The sequence below is a fragment of the Phalaenopsis equestris genome, unplaced genomic scaffold (genome assembly GCF_001263595.1).
Source record: "Phalaenopsis equestris unplaced genomic scaffold, ASM126359v1 Scaffold000036, whole genome shotgun sequence".
NCBI classification, from domain to species: domain Eukaryota; kingdom Viridiplantae; phylum Streptophyta; class Magnoliopsida; order Asparagales; family Orchidaceae; genus Phalaenopsis; species Phalaenopsis equestris.
The window spans coordinates 1,614,702-1,634,597 of NW_018164478.1; the positions used below are offsets into that span (position 1 = coordinate 1,614,702).

Here is a 19,896-nt window from a genome sequence, read left to right on the forward strand (position 1 = left end):
CGTTTCATTTTCGTTTCTAGTGGTCATAACCACCCTCTTTAGCCAATATGTGCCTCAAATACTTCTTCAAAATTCGGCCAAATGAAGAAAACCGCCAACAAAAATACCTCACAACATTCAAAATATTGCTTCGGCGCGACCTTCTTTGTTTAACTGGCGCTTAAGCGCCGGATCTGGCACTTAGGCGCCAAAACTCTTTTGCGCAATTTTTCACCTTTTTGCTCCAAATTTGATCATTTTTCACTCCTTTAAGCATTTTTTCCAATTTTACTTGTATCTGCAATAAAAACACAAAATACCTTCCATTAAAGTGCATTATCTCAAAAATAGATAAAAAATGTGTTTAAAAATACCATATATTTTTTGTGTAAGTATATCAATTATCCCATTTACTTTTGATGATACTAGTATATGGTTTGTAATATCTTTTTTCTATTCCTAAACATATTCTTTATTGTCTTTCTTACACTGTACATACCATCATATAAATACCCAAGTGACAGTTGTTCATCAAAGTCAATAGTACGAAGTAACATATAATTATGTAAAAAATATTAGTAAAGAATTTTTTTTTGTATCTTTTAAGTTCCCTCATCTAATTCTACAATGATAAGTTCTAGTATTTTTTATTTTACAACTCTTCATCTTAAAATCTAGAACTAATAAACGATGTTGGGTACTTAAATCCTCACTTGGAATGACCTTACAATATTTACAATCTCGACGATCATTTCTTCTCATAAGAAAATAATCATTTGTGTTTTATTAGATCCATTCTTATAAGCAATAAGATACTCATCCTTTTTGTTTAATAAAATATTAGTAATAACAAAATCATACACTAAAACAAACTCTAAAATAGCTCTATCTTCTTCATTAGACTTCAAAATCGTAGCCACCATGAATATTTATAAAATCTTCTACAATTCTACCGACATGTCCATTTAAATCTTCTCCAATAAAATTTTTTTCTTCAAGAGGTATCATTTGTATTAAGTCTTCTAAGTCATTCCAGAATTTATCTTTAGACCCTATATCCTAACCTGTTTGAGGAGCATAAACACTTATAATATTAAAAATCTTAATATCATTGATAAGCTTAAGGGCTATAATTCTATCTCCAACCCATTTAGTTTCTTGAATACATAAGACATTAATATTTCTATGAATCATAATACCAACTAATTTCATTAGTTTACCATTTAGAGTACATATATTCCAAGATTCTATCATAATATTAATTCCATTAGTTTATGGACTAACTTTTTTACCCACATTTGTTATCATAATATTAATTTCATTAGTTTATAGACTAACTTTTTTTACCCGCATTCTCCCGTAATGTGGAAATTCTTGCTTATTTGACACCAACACCCGGGGAGCTGGTGTAGCTTTCTTTAGTTTTACGAAGTAACCTATAATTATGTAAAAGAATATTAGACAATACATACTGATAATATCATAATATTATATCAATATATGATAAAAATATAATTATATAAATGAAAAAAAACTAATATTATGAAGGGCCCTGCAAACTTTGATATTATAAAACAATCATTACAGCCCGGAGTCTAAAATGATAGAAGTAGCATCTTTTTTTTTTTAAGTTTTATACAACTTCTGAGTCTGTGTAATACCTGCTTATGATAAATGCCTGCAAATCATGCTTATGCTCATAGACGCTCTAATAAGAGTAATAGCAAATTGTTTTAATGCATGACGCATTATCTCTTTCCACATTGGCCCTTTTTTTAGCCAAACTAATATGAAAACATGATTATAAATAAAAACTTACGGTCAATAAACTCAAGTGAAAACATAGCATGAGATCCATAAGCTCTATTTCAGTTTCATGCATCATAACATAACATGAAAACACATTCTTACAGAAGCTACGAAGGAGTCGTTGACTTAGGGCTTAGAAACCGGAGAAAAATGAAAACTTGCGGTCAATGCTGTGAAAATGGACAGCAACTATTGATATCACGACAGTGAAAGACGGCGAGCAGCTTGAATGGCGGCGAACCGCCCCAGTGCATCTCCCTCGAACGTGAGAAGGCAAAGCAGCAACAATTGGCAAGCCAAGAATTTGCTAGAAATTTTAATCATGAACAGCGAAATTAAAACTTTGAAATGTCGAACTGGTTCCTCGGTCTACAGGCGGTTTGACCAGTTCTGGGTGGCTCATGGGCAGAAATAAGTTTCATGGTTCGAACCAGGCTGACCACTAGTTCACAGTCGAACCAATCCGGTCCGGTTTTCAAAACCGTTCATACGACCCGATTCCCATGTATTTACATAGTCTAACATCTAAATTTTGTTTTTTCTACCATCCAAATCGTTTATATCGCATGAGAGAAATATCAATATTTTAACTTTTGAAATAAAATACACAATTTCATATATATATATATATATATATATATGCATGTATATATGTATGTATATGTGTGTGTGCGCGCGCTTGTAAACATTAGGAATTGTGTGGTACGTATGTAAATCTTTCATACATTTTTTATATTCCCACTTATGTAGACGCACACAAAGTACCTGCTTCTCACAGAAATGAGAAAACATCATCTCATTTTATATAAAAGAAAGCATTAAAGATAACACTCAACATCAATCATTTACTTCACGAAAGACAATGGCAAACAAAATAAGGAACAAGAAAGCATACAGAAATCTAAATCGGTCTCAGAGAAACGATTTCATGCGAGGCCTGACGATTGACTGAGCGCCATCAACGAAGATGTTCGTGCCGGTCATGTAGCGAGAGTCATCTGCGATCAGATAGAGCACAGTGGAAGCCAGATCTTTCTCAGGATCGAGCCATCTCTTTAGCGGCATAATTTCTGCAGTCAGCTTCTGTGCTTTTTCCTTACCTACTGAAACTGGGTAGTTATCGTCCAGGTGAAGGCCACGGGTTATGCCGTTAACCCGTATGCTGTGCTTGCCAAGCTCCATTGCTGCCGTCTGCATGAAATGGTTTTATAGTATCATGTAGCTATGAAAATAAAAAAAACAATGCATTGGAATTGAGCTCTTAGTTTGATTCAGCTAGTATAAATGCTCCTTTATTATTATTATTATTAATAGGGGATTTACTTATATAGCAAACAAACAAAACAAACGATTAATTAATGCCCCTGATGGCAATGGGAAATGTTTTTTGAAACCTTTATTCGAGGAGAGCAAAGTAGCTGTTAGGAGGAAAAAAGTGTGAACTCGTTTGGAGACCTCTTTTAAAATGAAATGTTTTGACGCTTCCCTCCAGATACAATATTGGGGCATTTGAGAAATTTTCGAAAACCTCCATTCGAGGAGAGCAAAGTACCTATTAGACGGGGAAAAACGCGAACTCGTCTGGAGAATTATTTTTTAAAATAGGGAGGCTCTTTGTTTGCAATCTAACCCTTTTTGCATGTGCACTGGAAGCCCGTCGCATCTTTAAGAATGCAGGTTAAATGTTATTTTTGTTCCCCCTTGCGTCTTTTGAGACTGCAAGATGAAAATTTTGATTTTGTCGCGACCCCTTGTGCCTCCTCATGACTGCATTGTGTCATAGTCTTATGACACTGGTCAGGGATTCTTTTGAGAAAGTTGACAACAGAGAATGAAGGTCGGCATTCTCCCGTGCCCCCAAACGGTGGTTAACATCGGCAAGTTGCCAAATTTTTGAGTGATTTGGATTTGTAAATAAGAAAATTTAGGAATCTTTTGGATTATAAAATAAAAATAAAATGCGAATCATTTGAAATTTTAAGAATTTGAGAGTTTAGAGTTTTTGAAATGTAGATTCTTAAGATTTTAAAAGTATTTAAAGCCACATGCTTTTGAGATTTAAGGTCTCTAGGGTTTAAAATATTTTAAAATTTGGACCTTTAAATTTTTGGCTCTTAGGATTTTTTATCAATTTTTTGGTTTTTCAAACTTTAATTTTTAAAGTTTAAAATAAAAGTCAATGATAACTTTTAGATTTAAGTCTCGATGGCAAAATTAACCCAAATTTGTGCTTTCAAAATTAAGACTTAAGGGCTTATAATTAGTCAAAAAATTTGGATTTCATTTAAAATCTAAACGCTTATGTTTGAATTATTTGAATGGACTCAAGTATTAAATATTTTTGTTTTCAAACATAACTTAATACATTTAGGGCTTAGCTAATTTAAAATCAAAGAACCAAAATTCACAAAGCTAAGCTTAAATTGAAATTAAAATGCCCCAAATTGAGGAGATAAGATTGAATTGAAAGTCCCACCACCGGATTCGTAATATTCTTCTTAGCGAACAGACAGCCGTCCCTCTTAAAGTCTGAAGAAACAACATTGCATGTAATACAATAAAATAAAATCCAAATAAGAGTATATATTTCAAATGATATTAAAAGTTTTCAAAGCATAAGCTTCATGGGGACTCCATGAGTCCGATGAAATATCTTGAAAATTCTAAGCTATTCAAATATATATATAAAATTAATACCCGCATGTGCTCCAACCAAAATATTAAATGTTTAAATACGAGATTTGAGAATAATGTGTGGGCTAATCGGGTCGCCTTGTCCAAAGAACAAGTTGTAAGTCTCATCCCACTAGTTCGATCCTCCTCCTCATAAAGACTGGAGTTAAGGAGTCCAGTAAATCCTAATAAATGTTCAAATTCTAAAATAAGAGTTAGTAAGTCCAAATCACCTAATTTGATCCTTCTACCTATAAAAACAGGAGTCGAAATGACTTGTGCTTTGAAAAGCTTAAGTTGATAAAATTAAATGCTCTCACTTCAAATATAAAATCTTTAAATATTCAATATCTTGATAATAACCGTGTTGATATGAACATTTCAACATGAGTCAATCTTTTAAATCTAAATTTTCAAAATAATCAACTAAAACTAAAGATAAAATTCAATCACTAAAAACTAAAATCAAAATCCATACACCCCCACAACAGTTTGTCGAAGGTGATAAATTTCTAACCGACTTTAGCTCACAAAGAGCTAATATCATATTAAAAGTATCTCTATATTCACAATCAAAGTGATTGCATATAAGTAAGGATGTGGCTCGAGACCTATGTCCGTGTGGTTCTGCCGCCAAATGACACCACAAAACAACGGTTATGACCAGAGCCCTCTGACTGGGCGCTTGCCCCCGAAATGACACAATTATATTATGATCGCGACCGCAGCCCATATATTTTCTAACGGTTGTTTACCATTAAAGTTGTGAATTAAAAGAGTAAAATTGATTGACACAAAACCATATCTTAGTTAAGTTCGACCTAAATTTGTCCCTTTAGACAAATATCCACCCAGATCTATAAGGATCTTTTATACGACGCAACCCATGTTGCTGACAAGAATCATTCTGTCAGATTGGGTCAACTACCTCCCTTGACTAAGTGATCGGGGACCATGACCCGAGATGACAGAACCATGAAATCTTGACGGGTTTTATCTTTATTTCTCCACCATCCGTTTTAAGCTTCAAGTGATAAATTCTGCAATTTAAATCGTGTGTTTGAAGCTATTATATGCTCAATTTTCAAATGTTAATGATTAGCCTTAATTGAAAGTGTTCTCCCGTTATCGAGAGGAGTAATTAACCATAAAGGCTTGCGCTTATGGAAAACATCGAACCTCAGATGAAAAATTCCTTGCAAATGAGGGAGAAATCTCTGGGTAGTGTCCTATCAACAATCCAATCCGCCTTCTGAATATTCGGCCCTCCAAGGCTCTCTCAAGAAGTCAAAAATAAAAAAAATGCAGAGTTGTTCTTGGGGAGTGATCGTGAATTTTCCCAACAAAGTAAATTATAGGTCATGAATTTAATTGTTTTGACTGGCTTGATGAAGAAATCTGTGGGCTCCGAAAAATTCACAATTGCTGAGGAAGGTTGTTGAGGAAGAGATCCAAGCACTCAAGTTAAATGGCACGTCAACCCTTACAAAAATTCCTCCAAATAAAAGACCAATTGGATGAAAATGGGTGTTCAATGTTAAGTAAAGAACGAATGAGAGCAATTGAGAGATTCAAGGCTAGATTGGTAGCCAAAGGTTTCATTCAGTTTTATGGGATAAACTATCATTAGACATTTGCTCCAATGACCAAATTAAATATTGTAAGAGTTCTTCTCTTATTGGCAATGAATAAAGAGTAGGAATTGCATCAAATTAATATCAAGATACGTTTTTGATTGGAGACATGGAAGAAGTGTATATGAAAATTCCCTCAGAATTTGAAGATAACTCAAATAAATATCAAGTTTGTAAGCTAAAAAAGTCACCTTATTGCCTCAAACAATCGCCAATGTCTTCGTTTAATAAGTTTGCCAAGACTATGAAATCTAATGATTATATCCGAAGCCAAGCAGATTATATACTATTTTTAAAGCATACACATGGAAGTAAGAAAGTGATATTCATTGTCTATGTTGATATAATTTTAACAGATGATGATGAAAAAAAGATTGAAAAGATTAAGGAGACTCTTGTTAATAAATTTGAAATTACGAATCTAGGAGTGATGAGATAATTTCTCGGCATGGAAGTTCAGAATGTGTATTATGATTTCCCAAAGTAAGTACATCCTACACTTATTAAAAGAAATAAAAATGCTAGGATGCAAAACTACTAGAAGTCCTATGAATTTCAACAAAAAAATTACAATTAGAGGAAGAAAAGACCTCAATGGAAAAAAGTAGATACCAAATGTCTGTCACACATGAGACCTGATATCACCTACTCTGTCGGCACAGTGAGTCGATACATGAATAGTTCAAATGAAGAACATTTAGAGACGGTGTGCAAAATATTAAGATTTCTTAAGAAGATCTCTTAAAAAAGATTATTATTTAAGAAATCTGATAACAGGGGTGTAGAGGTGTACAATGATGTTAGCTGAGCAGGAAAACTCACGGTTAGAAGATCCACATATGGATGTTGCTCCTATGTCTGAGGAAATCTTGTCACATGGAAAAGCGAGAGCAAGCATTGGTCTCTAGAAGCGGTGCAAAATTTGAGTATTAGGCACTTTCTTTGGGAATTTGTGAAGGAATATCAATTCAAAGAGTACTAAATCAGTTGGGATACTCTACAGTTGATCCCATAAAGATGCTGTGACAGCAAAGTCGCCATCAATATTGCAAAGAATTTTGTACATCATGATGGGACCATGCACATTAAGATTGATAGACATTTTATCTCTAAGAAGTTCAATGGATGCATTATTCATTTAATCAACATTCTGACTCATCTTCAGCTTGTCGATGTCTTCACAAAATTTCTACCTCTAGGCAACTTCATAGATTGGAACACGAAGATGGGTCTCTACATATCTATAACCAGCTTACGGGGGAGTGTGAAATTCTAGGTTTCCTATTTAGATTTATCCTCATTCATTTCTCTATTATTATGTTTGTAGTTCTTTCCTTATGTGTTTGTTGTATCTTTGATAAGTTGTAATTGTAGGAATTATGTTTTCCCTAGAGTTTACTATCTACATAATCAGAGGAGTTATAATTTGAAGATTAAGGAATAAGAGAATTTTTCTACTCACTTTTTCCTTTATGATGGTTTCTTGACATCATGTCAAAATTCAAATATGATGAGTTAACTGATCTCCTCAGATTTTTCTCTTAAACTCTGTCTTTGGTTATCAATTATTTAGCATCTTGAACATATATATCTGATTTCTTGTCCAAAATCTCGAGTCCAAATGCAATGATTTTTGGATCATTTTCATTCTCAACAATCTCTCTCTCAAAATGACGAAGGCTAAGTTATGCCTGGTTAACAAAAGTCAGCCTTCTCCCAAATTTTGCTAATGTAAGCTACCAGAGCCAATGTTGGATCACTAGATTGTTAAACTTCTTTTGAATAGATGGCATGCAGTCAAATGATGATAAAATAAAATTTAAATGTCAGCGATCAAATCATGACCAAATAAAATTTAATTATCTCCACACTCAACGTAACCTTTACTGTTCTCGCTGCTCTACATAAATAAAAGCCTAAACCAGAACAGTTACATTCATCTTGTTTTACATCCCATCTCAGAATTCCAACGGTCAAAAAAATCCCCTTGAACAACCAAACCCCTCCCTCCATGAACCCAACCCAACCTAAGGCCACCCGAAGAGAACCTCACCTAACTCAATCCCTTACTGGTCAACTACAACCCAAACCTATATACCTCAACCATACCTGAGAGCTTGTTCACCTCAATTCCTAACCAAGTAGTTTAAAGCAAATTATAGCCCTTGTCTATTGTTGCATGAAATTTTCTTCTTCCATATACTACTTTAAACAAACACAACATTTACCTTATCCTTCTACAAGACCTAAGAGCTACTATCCCCATTCTTAGGCGCGTCACAAGTTTTATGCACCTCATTATTCTTAGACTATTCACCATTAAACTCCCATAACCTTATGAAAATCTCCAAATGTTCATATCTATGATCATTTCTATGATAACTTCTTTCCAAATGCTCCATCAAAGGCTGTCATCGATTCTGCAAGTTCCTTATATTCACTTTGACGTGCCACCAACAAATTTTATCGAGCACTAATTTCAATGCATTTTTGATATGAGATCTTTCAAATTCAAATTCAATCCAAATGAATCATCTTGACAAGACAAGCCCAATGATGTTAAAGTAGGCTCAATCTAGGTCCAATCAAGCCCAAATCAAACCATTGAAGTATATCGTCAATTGAATGATCAAATGAACTCTAAGTATGACATTATTATAGTCAAATCGGTGTCTCGATGAGATAGATCCAATGAGCCTAAGATCGCTCAATTCTGAGGTCATCAAGGTGCCCAAATCCTTAAAAAATCACCTATGATCAAGTGGGATCTACATGAACCATTCGATCAGTTGATTAGGAAAGTTATGCGTCAAAGAGCCAAAATGTCTCTCCCCAAAAGACTACAAATAGACACCTATGTCAGGCAGAAGAAGAAAAGAAGAATAAGTGAAATTCTAGAGTTTGTTTTATAGAGAAGACTTGGTGAGTAGCCACCGGCCTCCGTAATCCCCAGCCACCATCGACCACCAGCCTTCGTAGCAGTTGGCTACCATCGACCAAAGCCCGTCGTCACCACAAGAGGCTTACGACCACCAACTATTGGCAACTACTGCTTGCAACTGTTATAGTCAGCTTATGACATTTATGACCAACTACTACTGTTACAGTTTTCAACTACGGTCTCTGTGACTAACTGCCGCTATTGTAGCCACCGACTACATGTCAACTACTGCCTTTATAGTAATCAACTATGGCTTTTGTAGTTAACTACTAGTGCTACAGTTTCCAACTACGACCTCTATGAGCAACTGCCGCTATTATAGTTATTGACTACAGCTTTTACGACTAACTACTGCCTTTATAGCAATCAACTACGATTTTTGTGGCCAACTAATACTATTATAGTTTCCAACTACGGTTTTTGTGGTCAACTACTACTATTGCAGCCACCGACTATAGTCTTTATAACCAACTATTGCCTTTGTACCAACCAACAATGATTTTTATGGCCAATTACTATTGTTACAGTTTCAACCTATGGCTTGTGTGGCAAATAATTGTTATTGCAGCCTCCAACTATAGCCTTTGTGGTAAATTACTACTATTATACTCATCACCTATGTAATTGTGGCCAACTATTGCTATCTCTATAAAATAGCTACATTGGTTGTAGCCCAACTATTGTTATTATAACTAAGCTACTATTATACATCTGTGATTACCAGTTTTGTAATTTCATCTTCTATAATTCAGGAGAAGAGTGCCCTTACGTATTTACAATTATATAGTGAATTACTTTGACCAGGGTAGGCCCCGTGATTTTTTCCCTTTCTAAGGTTTTGCCACGTGAAAATCTTAGTGACTCCTTTCGCTTTCTTTTGTGTGTGTATATTGGATCTTCATGCAATGCTAACAACTTAAAGTAAAAAATTTAATAAAATGTTGCACCGGTGGCTGGGGATTAGCCACCAACGACCATCACACCTGAATTTTGTGCCATCATAACAAATTATCAAGTAAAAATAACCTAACATTTGTGAGCCCCCACGGAATTGAGCGAAACATCTATCTCTGCAGCACTGCTCCTTACACCTTAACAGTCGGGAAAAGAATTTCAAATAGCAGCCTAAGGTTAAAAAGGGTGGAAACAGTAAAGAACAGAAAATACAATTTATTGGTTTTATCATCAATACGGTAAACCTATTGAATCAGATGGAGGAATAAAAAGATAAATGAGCAGCTTAAAAAGGGATCACTGAAACACTAGCTCCAAATCAGGGAAAAAAAAAGATAGAGATAGATGGATCTGCAAAATCTTACACCGTGGCTTAAGAATTACCCTAGTTTGAACTGGCTTTTATGGTTTTACCCAAAAAAGTAACAGTGTACACCATGGAAGAAATTACAAACGCTATAACATCGTCCATGATAGCTTATATTTCATCAAATATTTAGATGGCAAGAAAACTGCTATTCCATGTCACATATCACATATGACGTAAGAAAAAGTATTGAAACTAAAAGAAAATCATGGAAGATATTTTGCTTACCCTAACCAATTGTTGCACACCACCCATACATGCACCAAGAGCCGCAGCTCCTGGATACAAACCTCTTTCTGCACCTAAAACTGAGGTCATGAAAACAACAGATCCCCCAAAGTTAGCATCCCTCATTCTTTTAGCAACAGCTTGTAGCAAAAACCATGGTGCCATGAGATTCACTTTCACTACCTTCTTGTATTCAGCTTCACTGACAAGAAGAAGATCTTGAACTTTGCCTGCCTCAGGTCAATAGAGGAAAAGACAAACAAATACTTGAGTTGTTTTCCTTAAGAATATTTTATAAAAATCATGAAAAGTAGAAATCCAATGGATGAAAATAAGAAGATGAAGAACAGAGAACTGAAGAAGGCATAGTAATCAACCATTCATTATCGATGTGTATATAAATTAATTATATAAATTTGAAGGGTTAATGACTATTTTCATGATTTTTTTTGCTTATAGACATGGTTTGACACTTCCCTTCAAATACTACATGAGTGTCACAATAAAGGGCTGCTGGTTAGTTGCACACCTAGTCATGGAGCTGCTGCTTAACCAAATAATTTTATAATTTGCGGTGACCTTGGCTTGATATGCAGCTTTTAAAGATGAAAAGAAATAGTTGGTTGTTCCTTCATTCTCCAAGATTTGGAGTGAACCAACATAATGCAATAGAGCCCGTTCGGCAATTTAATGTTTGGAAAAGCTCCCAAACAAAATAATGAAAAACCTGAAGTTGAAGATTACTAGTGGATGTGAAGAGAAACCCTTCTCCCAGTTACCTTTGAAAAAGCACAGGACTTGCATAGCTGAAACAGAGTGATATTTGCAAGGCTTATGCATAAATCTACTAATCAGAAGAACCAAATAGAAAAAAAAGCTTGGTCAGGCTAATGCAAGATAAATGAGGCAACCAACAAATCTTCTGTTTCTGTTTAGTCCAAATTCCCTCAACCATATAGGATACAATTTGGTTTTAATTTTCAAGATTGATGCCAAGTAAACATTCATTCATGCTTAACACTCATTTTATTTTATAAAGGAAGAAAAAAATCAATGATTGAATTGCATTCACAATAAAAAGCAACAAAGAGAAAAGCTCTTCAAAAAGGAAGAAGTGTTCTATTTACAATTTTATTTTGTATTAGAGAGAAGAGACTAACTATAACAGCAATAGCAAATCTTTCACATTGAACCCTCATTTTCATAATAGACGATTGTATTCTCTCTCAGCTAAACAATTTGATATCTCTATACTAATCTCAAATTTTATATGAGGTATGGTATCTCCAAATATGACTTCAAGGGGTTAGTACATTATTTGATTTTTGGGTAATTGTGGACATGGACGGATCTCATTGAACTGCATAAAATTGTCTTAAGTTTGCGATCTTTGTTCTCCTATCTTAGTTAGTTTTTCAATGAATATTTTTGAATTTTTGCCCGAGTTAAAATACCCATTTGTTCTTTAAAAGCATCCACTTGAACAATAAAAAGTATGTTTTGAAAGGCATTGTGAAAGAGATGGAAAACTTTCAAACAAAAATTAAATAAAGAAAAAAAAGGAATAGAGTTACAAATATAAGATCCATGTTCACGTGATTTATTAAGATCCACTAACATCTACAACCACACGGAAATCAAATAATTAATCAAGATTCAAAAGTGAATAAATTACACTCTGTATAAATTTAAAAATAAGGACAAAGTTGGAACAAAGCATTCACCTGTCACAAAGATAAGAGTTAGATGTAAAAAAATAAAATTTTGTTTTAATATAGTTAGTCTGTTCATTTATTATTACAAAAGTTCAAACAAGAGCTACTAGCTAAATAAATAGTTTTTCTTCTGTTAGAACTGAAAACACCAATATTTATTCCTTATTGAAATAGCTAAATACCTACTCATAAAATTAATTAAAAAAACTCATTTCTTTATTTTTCTAGGCCCGCTCTCTCCTCTCTCTTTAACTTACTCTCCTCTCGTCTCTTTGTTACCTCTTATTATGGATGTCAAATGATTATAAGTTTATTCTCCTTCTATATGGGAACATGAGGTAGTGAGTCTGAATGAATCCTAATTATGAGAACCGCCAATCTTCAAAGCTCAAATGTAATTGAAACTTATATTTGATAGCCGCCAAAGTTGAATATAAAATAAAATTTTATCTAAAATGACAAAGAAAATTTTGACTCCACAACTAATAATCTCCCACTTAAGAGTAGATATATTTATTTACTAATTGTGTCAAAACTCTTCTTCAGAAAACACTTCTTTCACTGTAAAGATTAACTATGGCTTTATAATATCTTTACTTGGGGCAAATTAAGCACACAAATCCGACACACTGAGACTCTTCACTTTGTTTCCGACCAATGTGACACATTCGAGCACAGCTTTATAATATCTTATTCCATCATTACAAATCTCTTAAATCCATCTACAATAAGTTTTACCTCATTTTCATATTGCTACTTTATTTTAAATTTTTGTCTACCTTACAATATCCACTATCATTTAGAAGCACCTACTTGAGAGAAACTTCATTTTGTATCGTTTTATAAAAATTGTTAATAAAATATTTCATAACTCATATTTCTTTTTGCTTGATATCATACATGGTATTATTCTTGCCTCTACAAGCTACCATCAAAATTAGTGAATTCAACACATCACCACATGATATTACACTATACAATACATAGAGAATCAAAACCATTTTAATGTTTTATTCTTATTTCAAGTCAGGGTCCGTCTGGGGCAACCGCAATTGTTTGAATAAGCATTTGTAAAACTGCTGCAGAAAAAATTGTTCAAAAAACTGCGGTGATTATTATAAATTTATTTTAATTTTAAGAAATAATACTACAGCTTTCTAACAGCCACCACACTTTAACAGATCAAGTTGAAAAAAAGAGCGTTCTACCACAAAAAAATTTTTAGAAAGCAACAAAAAAGTAGTTCCCCAAACATAATTATGGTAGAGGACTAAAAAGCAAAGCAACAAGAAAGCTATCTCAAACGGACCCCTAATATATACCCAACACTTGACCAAGGATATAGCGCACCACCAATTATCCTCAGCTTGATAGTGGTAAGTATTGTACACATTTTCATTACTTATGTAAAAAAAAGGCACCAAAATTTGGCTCATCTAAGAAAAAATATTTAAATTAGAATGCATTTGATTGAAACAAACTAACTACAAAATCCATTACTCTCCACATATGTTTTCCTCAATCACAAACCTTATTAAAAATTATGCAATATGAGGCACGCCTCAACACTTTTTATAAAAATTTGAGGCATATGCCTCACCTAAGCTGAAGCCTCCCATGCCTCAAAAATCACCTCAAACTTTTGAGGCTATCCACAATTTTTTTTAAGCAAAACTAAACTAATAACAATATACCTCACTAATTAACCATCACACCTCTCACAAAGAAATACAATTTAAAAAAAATCTATCAACATAATTATATTATAATTAATATTTTTATTGATGACTATTCATTAAAAAATAGAAGATAACTAAGATTAAATATACTGAGTGATGGGAGAACATAGATATGACAAAGGATAAAATGCGGCATAAGCAAATCATTATGGTGATTTTTCTAATGAAAGCAATTGGATGATGAAAGTAATAAGGACTTTTAAATTTTAAATTTTAAATTCAGAAGACTTGTTATATTCTTGTTTAAGTATGCAATAGCATAAGTGAGAGAAAAACATTAATTAATATTAAATTTATTTTGATTGTTCTGTTTTGATGTTTTAGTATTTTATTTTAATATGTTAGCTTACTTTGATAATTAATTGCTTCCATAACGCATCTTATTTTATAGATTAATGTTAGGATATTGATGTGTTACTTCTAATTCTATGCAATTTATTACTTTTTATTTAGTTAGAATATTATTATATTACTTTTTAATGAGTTAATAAGTTAGAAGATTAATAAGTTATATTTTTACACACTTTATGGTTTATATAATATTTATTAACTTATTGAATCTTTTTTTATTCAAAGCCTATACTTCAAAATGCCTTGAGACTTATGCAGAACATTATGAATGAAAAATGTCTTAGTATCCAACTGCGCAATTTTAAATATTGATCATAAAAACAAATTTAATATCATACTTACAGAAATTATTATAACACTTGCATTGACAAGCTTATTCTCTTATGTTGTCCTCTGTTGCTTTTCAACTTTTCTTCATGATAAAAATAATTTCTCTTTATGTGCCATTTCTTTTTATAGCAGAAGCAAGAGATCTAAGATTGGTTATAAGACTAGTTCATGTCATGAGTTCTTAAGAGGATCGTTGGTTGTAGAACCTCTCACTAACCAAATAAATCTTCAACTATTTACACAATGTTCCCCTCTAGTGGCACCTGCATGAGCTCCGTTGAGATCTTGGACGTTGATTCAAGGGAATTAGAACCTTTTAATGGGTTGTCAAGGTATCGACCTAGAAGCATTGGGTTCTTTCGGATGTTGTGATAAAAAAACTTGATAAAAGAGGATAGAGTTGTGGAGGGCAAAGAACAATCGAAAGTTTTGATCTTACTAATTGGTATGTTGTAGGTATGGCGTTGGCTAATGTATATTAAAAGGATGTATTGATGCTTGGGGTGAGTTTTAGCAAGTGGAGGGACATGAGGATATGTAGGAGGATGCCCAGATGGTCATCATGAATAACATCGACGGAAAGCTTAAGGAAGTTTTTCATTTTCCTTTCGACACATCATGTTTGGTTTTCCCATATCCTCATCAAATATTTAGATTGATTAGAATAACAATGTGTAGAGACTCACCATCTCGTTGTCTTCTAACACTAACTTGATGGAATGTTCTGCTATATCAAAAGAAAGTTATGTTTTATATTATTAAATTCAAAATTTTGAGTGTGAGATGTGTAACTATTGATATTTCACGGGCTATCTATGTAGAAAAACCATAACAATAATAACAGCAACAAATTTCAGTGTAGATAGAATTTTTTTATGAGCTTAATTCAAGAAAAACTCGAGCGCTGGTGATTGGTATTAATCAGTGTCAAAGTTAGTATTAATTACTCTAATGAAAAAAACTAATATTTATATTTTGTTCAATACTAATCAAAATACCAAACATTGGTGCAAGAACTTTTCCTGAGCCAACATCATAGAAAAATCTCTCCAAATGTGGAACACGTAAAACATACCATAAATAAAAATAGGTTCTAAGCACGTTTTACCTTCAAAGCAATGGCAGTTAACAAAAGCATCTAACCCCCCAAGCAGCTTCCATGCCTTATCCACAGCCTCGTCAAAAGCCGCTTCCCTTTCATCTTCCATATTCAGTCCAATAACTTCAATCGGATACATTCCCTTCAAAGATCTCTTGATGTCCCCAGCCATCAATAGGAGGTCTTTCTCATAACCCAATAGAACTAACCTAAAGATTGCATCAAAATAATACAGGTTAAGAGGGAAAATCTAGAACTAGAGAATCCAATTAGCAAGATCAAAATTTTAAGAACGGGAACAAAGACCAAATCAAACAGTTAGAGGCGCATATAGTGAACCTGCAGCCGCGCTTGGCAAGATGAGAAGCAATACCCTTCGAAACGACGTCTCCATTGGAGGTCAGCAAAACCCTCTTCGTCAGATTCTCCATCGCAGACAAATTAAGGGATTTGCAGAGCCGAGATTCAATCTAACCAGAAAGAGAAGGGAATGCCTGTAGAAGCACTCCGACCTCACAGGTACGAGCAGCTGCAGGTTGCCTTTGTCGATTGTGATGTTGTCTGAGTCGTATTTATAAGAAATGAGAGAAGCGAAGTCCATACTGGAGATTTTGGGGTTAGGTAGGGAAGTAATCGAACAAAGAGTTCATATAATTAAATGTCCCGTACTTTTATGGAGGGTAAAGGGGGCATGTGCATGCGTAATAATTAAATATTTGTTATTTATATAGTTCATGCTGTTTTGTTTTCATTTTTTTAATCATGGAATAATTATAAAAACTCAAATAAAAATTTTCATTTTTTTTTATCAAATATTTGACAATTTAATCTTTACACTTTAAAATATAAAAATTTAATATTTAAAAATGATGTAAATATTTATCCTACAGAATAATTAGTGTTACATATACAATTATATTAAATATATAGTAGGCCTAACTTGATTCGAGTTGACTCATTTGTTCGGTTAGGACAATCCATTCAACGTAAACCTTATTATAATAGATAAATATGATACAAAGAATAAATAATGGAGATAAAATAAGGTCATTATTATATTATTTAAATTTTAAAAAGAAAAAACAGCAATATGCTAACGCCCCGAAAATATGCTTCCATTTATAAACCATCACCTTAGAAATCACGTTATATCTAATAAGTAACTATAGTCCCTTTGACACGGCTAGATCGTTGAACCATACAGAGCATCCTGCTAAAGCTAAGAAAGTCTTGCTATTATAAAGATTCATATCTTGTTATACTTTTTATTAGTTGACTTCGCCTATTCATCCTTTGCAGCTTTCATTGTGAGCTTCAATGCCACTTCCTCCACTATGTTTCTCATTGTAGCATACATTGTTGCCTTTTTTGTTCCAAGTTTTGCTATCATGCCCTTCACAATCTCTGTCGTTGCTTTCTCCATAGTTTGCTTAATCACACTGAGCACGATGTTCTCATCTTTTAAGTTAAACCTCCTCAAATATCATTATTCGTAATAGCGAGATGTGACTTCGCCTTCCATAATTTCTCTTTCTTCCTCTTCGGGATCATCTCATATTTACCCCAAATTGAAAAGTCATTATCATGCAAAAACATGAGATTGTGGAGGAAAGAGATTGCAAAAGAGATAATGAAGATTTAAAAATAAGGTGATGGCTTCATTCTAATAATGCTCTATAAAGAAGCCTCGTGTGGCAAAATACGAAGATGCGACTCTTTTTTTTCGTACTCAATCATAATCATTTAGCTAGCTTGATGTTCTAACCACTTGGATCTGACCTAGCACATAAAAGTTGAGTATATCTCACTTAAAAGTTTTTTGCCTAGCTTTTTAACTATTTTGATCAGGCCATCAAGTTTATATCTGGCCCCATCTCCTGTGATTGATTAGAAATATTAACCAATGTTGACCCAACTTACACAAATTTGCTTGGACTAGAGCTACATTGGGTGGATACGTTTGTGCAACCAAGATGGTGTGTTTGAACTATTGCCCACATACCAATATGATAGAATGCTATAACACCTATATACCATGGTGTTATAGTACCCTCAAATCCTAAATACATTTGGTAGGCATCCTCATGTGACATATTTCATGAAGATATTCTAAAAGGCAATATAAAAGGCAATATAAAGTTGGGAGAATGATTGTATCAACTTCTTCTTCCAAGCACTATTGTGAGTAAAAGGTTGGTACATTTTTTAGTAGATGCAAGCAAAGAGCACCAAACCCTAATTTCTTTCTCATTCTCTCTTGTAATTTCATATTTGAGACTCCACTTTATCAAGTTAAGTACATTATAATGAGTAAGATGACTCACAAACTCATTTTTTTTAACATCTCCTTTCATAAATTGTAAGATGGCCTTTTGTCCATTTAACATCTTGATTCCTTATTATTTTCCTGAGGCCTTAATCTTATTCCGATCTTCCAGTTTAATTAGATAAAAAACATAAGCCAAAAACGTAATAGTAATCCACCAAATATAAACTCAAGGAAAAAAAAAAACCACAAACACACACGCACACACGTGCGTGTGTGCGCTCACTCGCACGCACGCGCCCATACACATGTCTAAAGCACTTCTTTAAGACTTTTGACGATTTAAAATCAAATAATATCATCATTCTCTTTTCCATAAGAATCCACCCATTTTAAATTAACCTTGAGATGCATGATTACAACCCTAGCGTACTCCACTTGATTTGGATCAATGTGTGAGGATTCTATGCCTTCCTCTTATGAGTTTATAGACAATGAACTCTTCTAATTCTAAATATTTTTAACTTTAAAAACAATAATCACTAACCTCTAATGATCATCACCAAAGTCCTCGATCCCAACTTTACAAAAATAGTGTTGATGTATATTATCACTGGAACACAAATTGTTTTCTAATATTTTTTTTTCACAATAAATAACTCGCATAACAACCAATGAATCCTCTTCAGCCTTCTAAATAATCTACTAACATGCATGTAAGGAGACATAAGTTGGAGAGATGTGGGTTTTCATTTTATGTTCTTATGAGCAATCACTTGTCTCATTTTTCAATTGTTCTTAACCTTATTGTATCTCAAATTTGGTACATGATGCTCAACAAATCACATAATTTACCTCACACGATTATTGATGATCCATTTCCTAGATTAAAGCTACTATAAAAGCCTTTCTAACTCTAAGACATTTTTTTAACACTAAAATACGTGGATGGTGAGATTACTACATTACGCAATAATAAATCCTTATAAAATCAACCTCACAATTCCTCACAAGCTCTTTAATCTCCAAACATACATTTAATTTTTCCCGGGGCAGCGCAGCTGCAGTTAAAAAGTTGGGAAGTTGCAGCTGCGTCAAACAGAGCATAATCTCTTTATAGTTAAAACATAATAGCAGAGCATACCTTCATACAATGAATGAAGGTGTTAAGAGTAAACAAATTCAAATTTTTTTGTTTGCATTCATCAATTTTCTATTATTTAGTTATTTCCTTATTTATTATCTGGATGTATAAATTTTTCACATCTCTTTTTTGGAACTTTTGGGTAAAATTTTCTATTATATTATTAGTGATTATCAATGAAATATAGAGCTATTTGGGATCAAAGGCTAATGAAATGTTTAGGTTCACTTTTATTTTTTATTTTTATTTTATTTGTTTATGTTTAAATTTGAAATAAAATATATTAAGCACCTAAGTAATGCTTTAAATTTTTCTAAAAATAACTTAATTCACGTTTTAAATAAAAATTAAACTGAAAAACAATACACCAAACAAACATATTTTTAAAAACCAAAAAAAAAAAAAGAAGAAAAGGAATAAGTAAATGAAGATCGAATACTTAATGAATTAATTATGTTGGTATATTTTTGAACTTTTATCAAACGCTCTCGAAATCATCCTTGGCATAAAATTAACTTGTGATTACAACTTTTTTTAGCTATAATCATTTTTACTTTATAGAAAATTCACACACATCGCACAAATGTCTTATGGATTTACATACCACACTTATGCATACTATATATATATATATATATGAAAAGATAGATTTAACTATTAAAAAATA

The 19,896-nt window shown here is 33.1% G+C and overlaps 1 protein-coding gene across 2 annotated transcripts; it reads right to left on the reverse strand.

Moving 5' to 3' along the window:
- Positions 1-2,569: 2,569 nt before the first annotated feature.
- Positions 2,570-16,390, reverse strand: LOC110018983 (estradiol 17-beta-dehydrogenase 8-like). 2 transcript variants are annotated; one of them, XM_020716497.1, is made up of 4 exons: positions 16,193-16,390; positions 15,829-16,028; positions 10,586-10,815; positions 2,570-2,979 (listed from the first exon to the last, which is right to left on the reverse strand). In XM_020716497.1, exons 2-4 carry the CDS (start codon positions 15,989-15,991, stop codon positions 2,701-2,703), a joined length of 672 nt encoding a protein of 223 aa, XP_020572156.1. In that variant the 5' UTR covers positions 15,992-16,028; positions 16,193-16,390; the 3' UTR covers positions 2,570-2,700. The 2 variants fall into 2 exon arrangements, with proteins under 2 accessions (XP_020572156.1, XP_020572154.1); XM_020716495.1 differs by having other exon boundaries at positions 16,159-16,390.
- Positions 16,391-19,896: the final 3,506 nt, after the last annotated feature.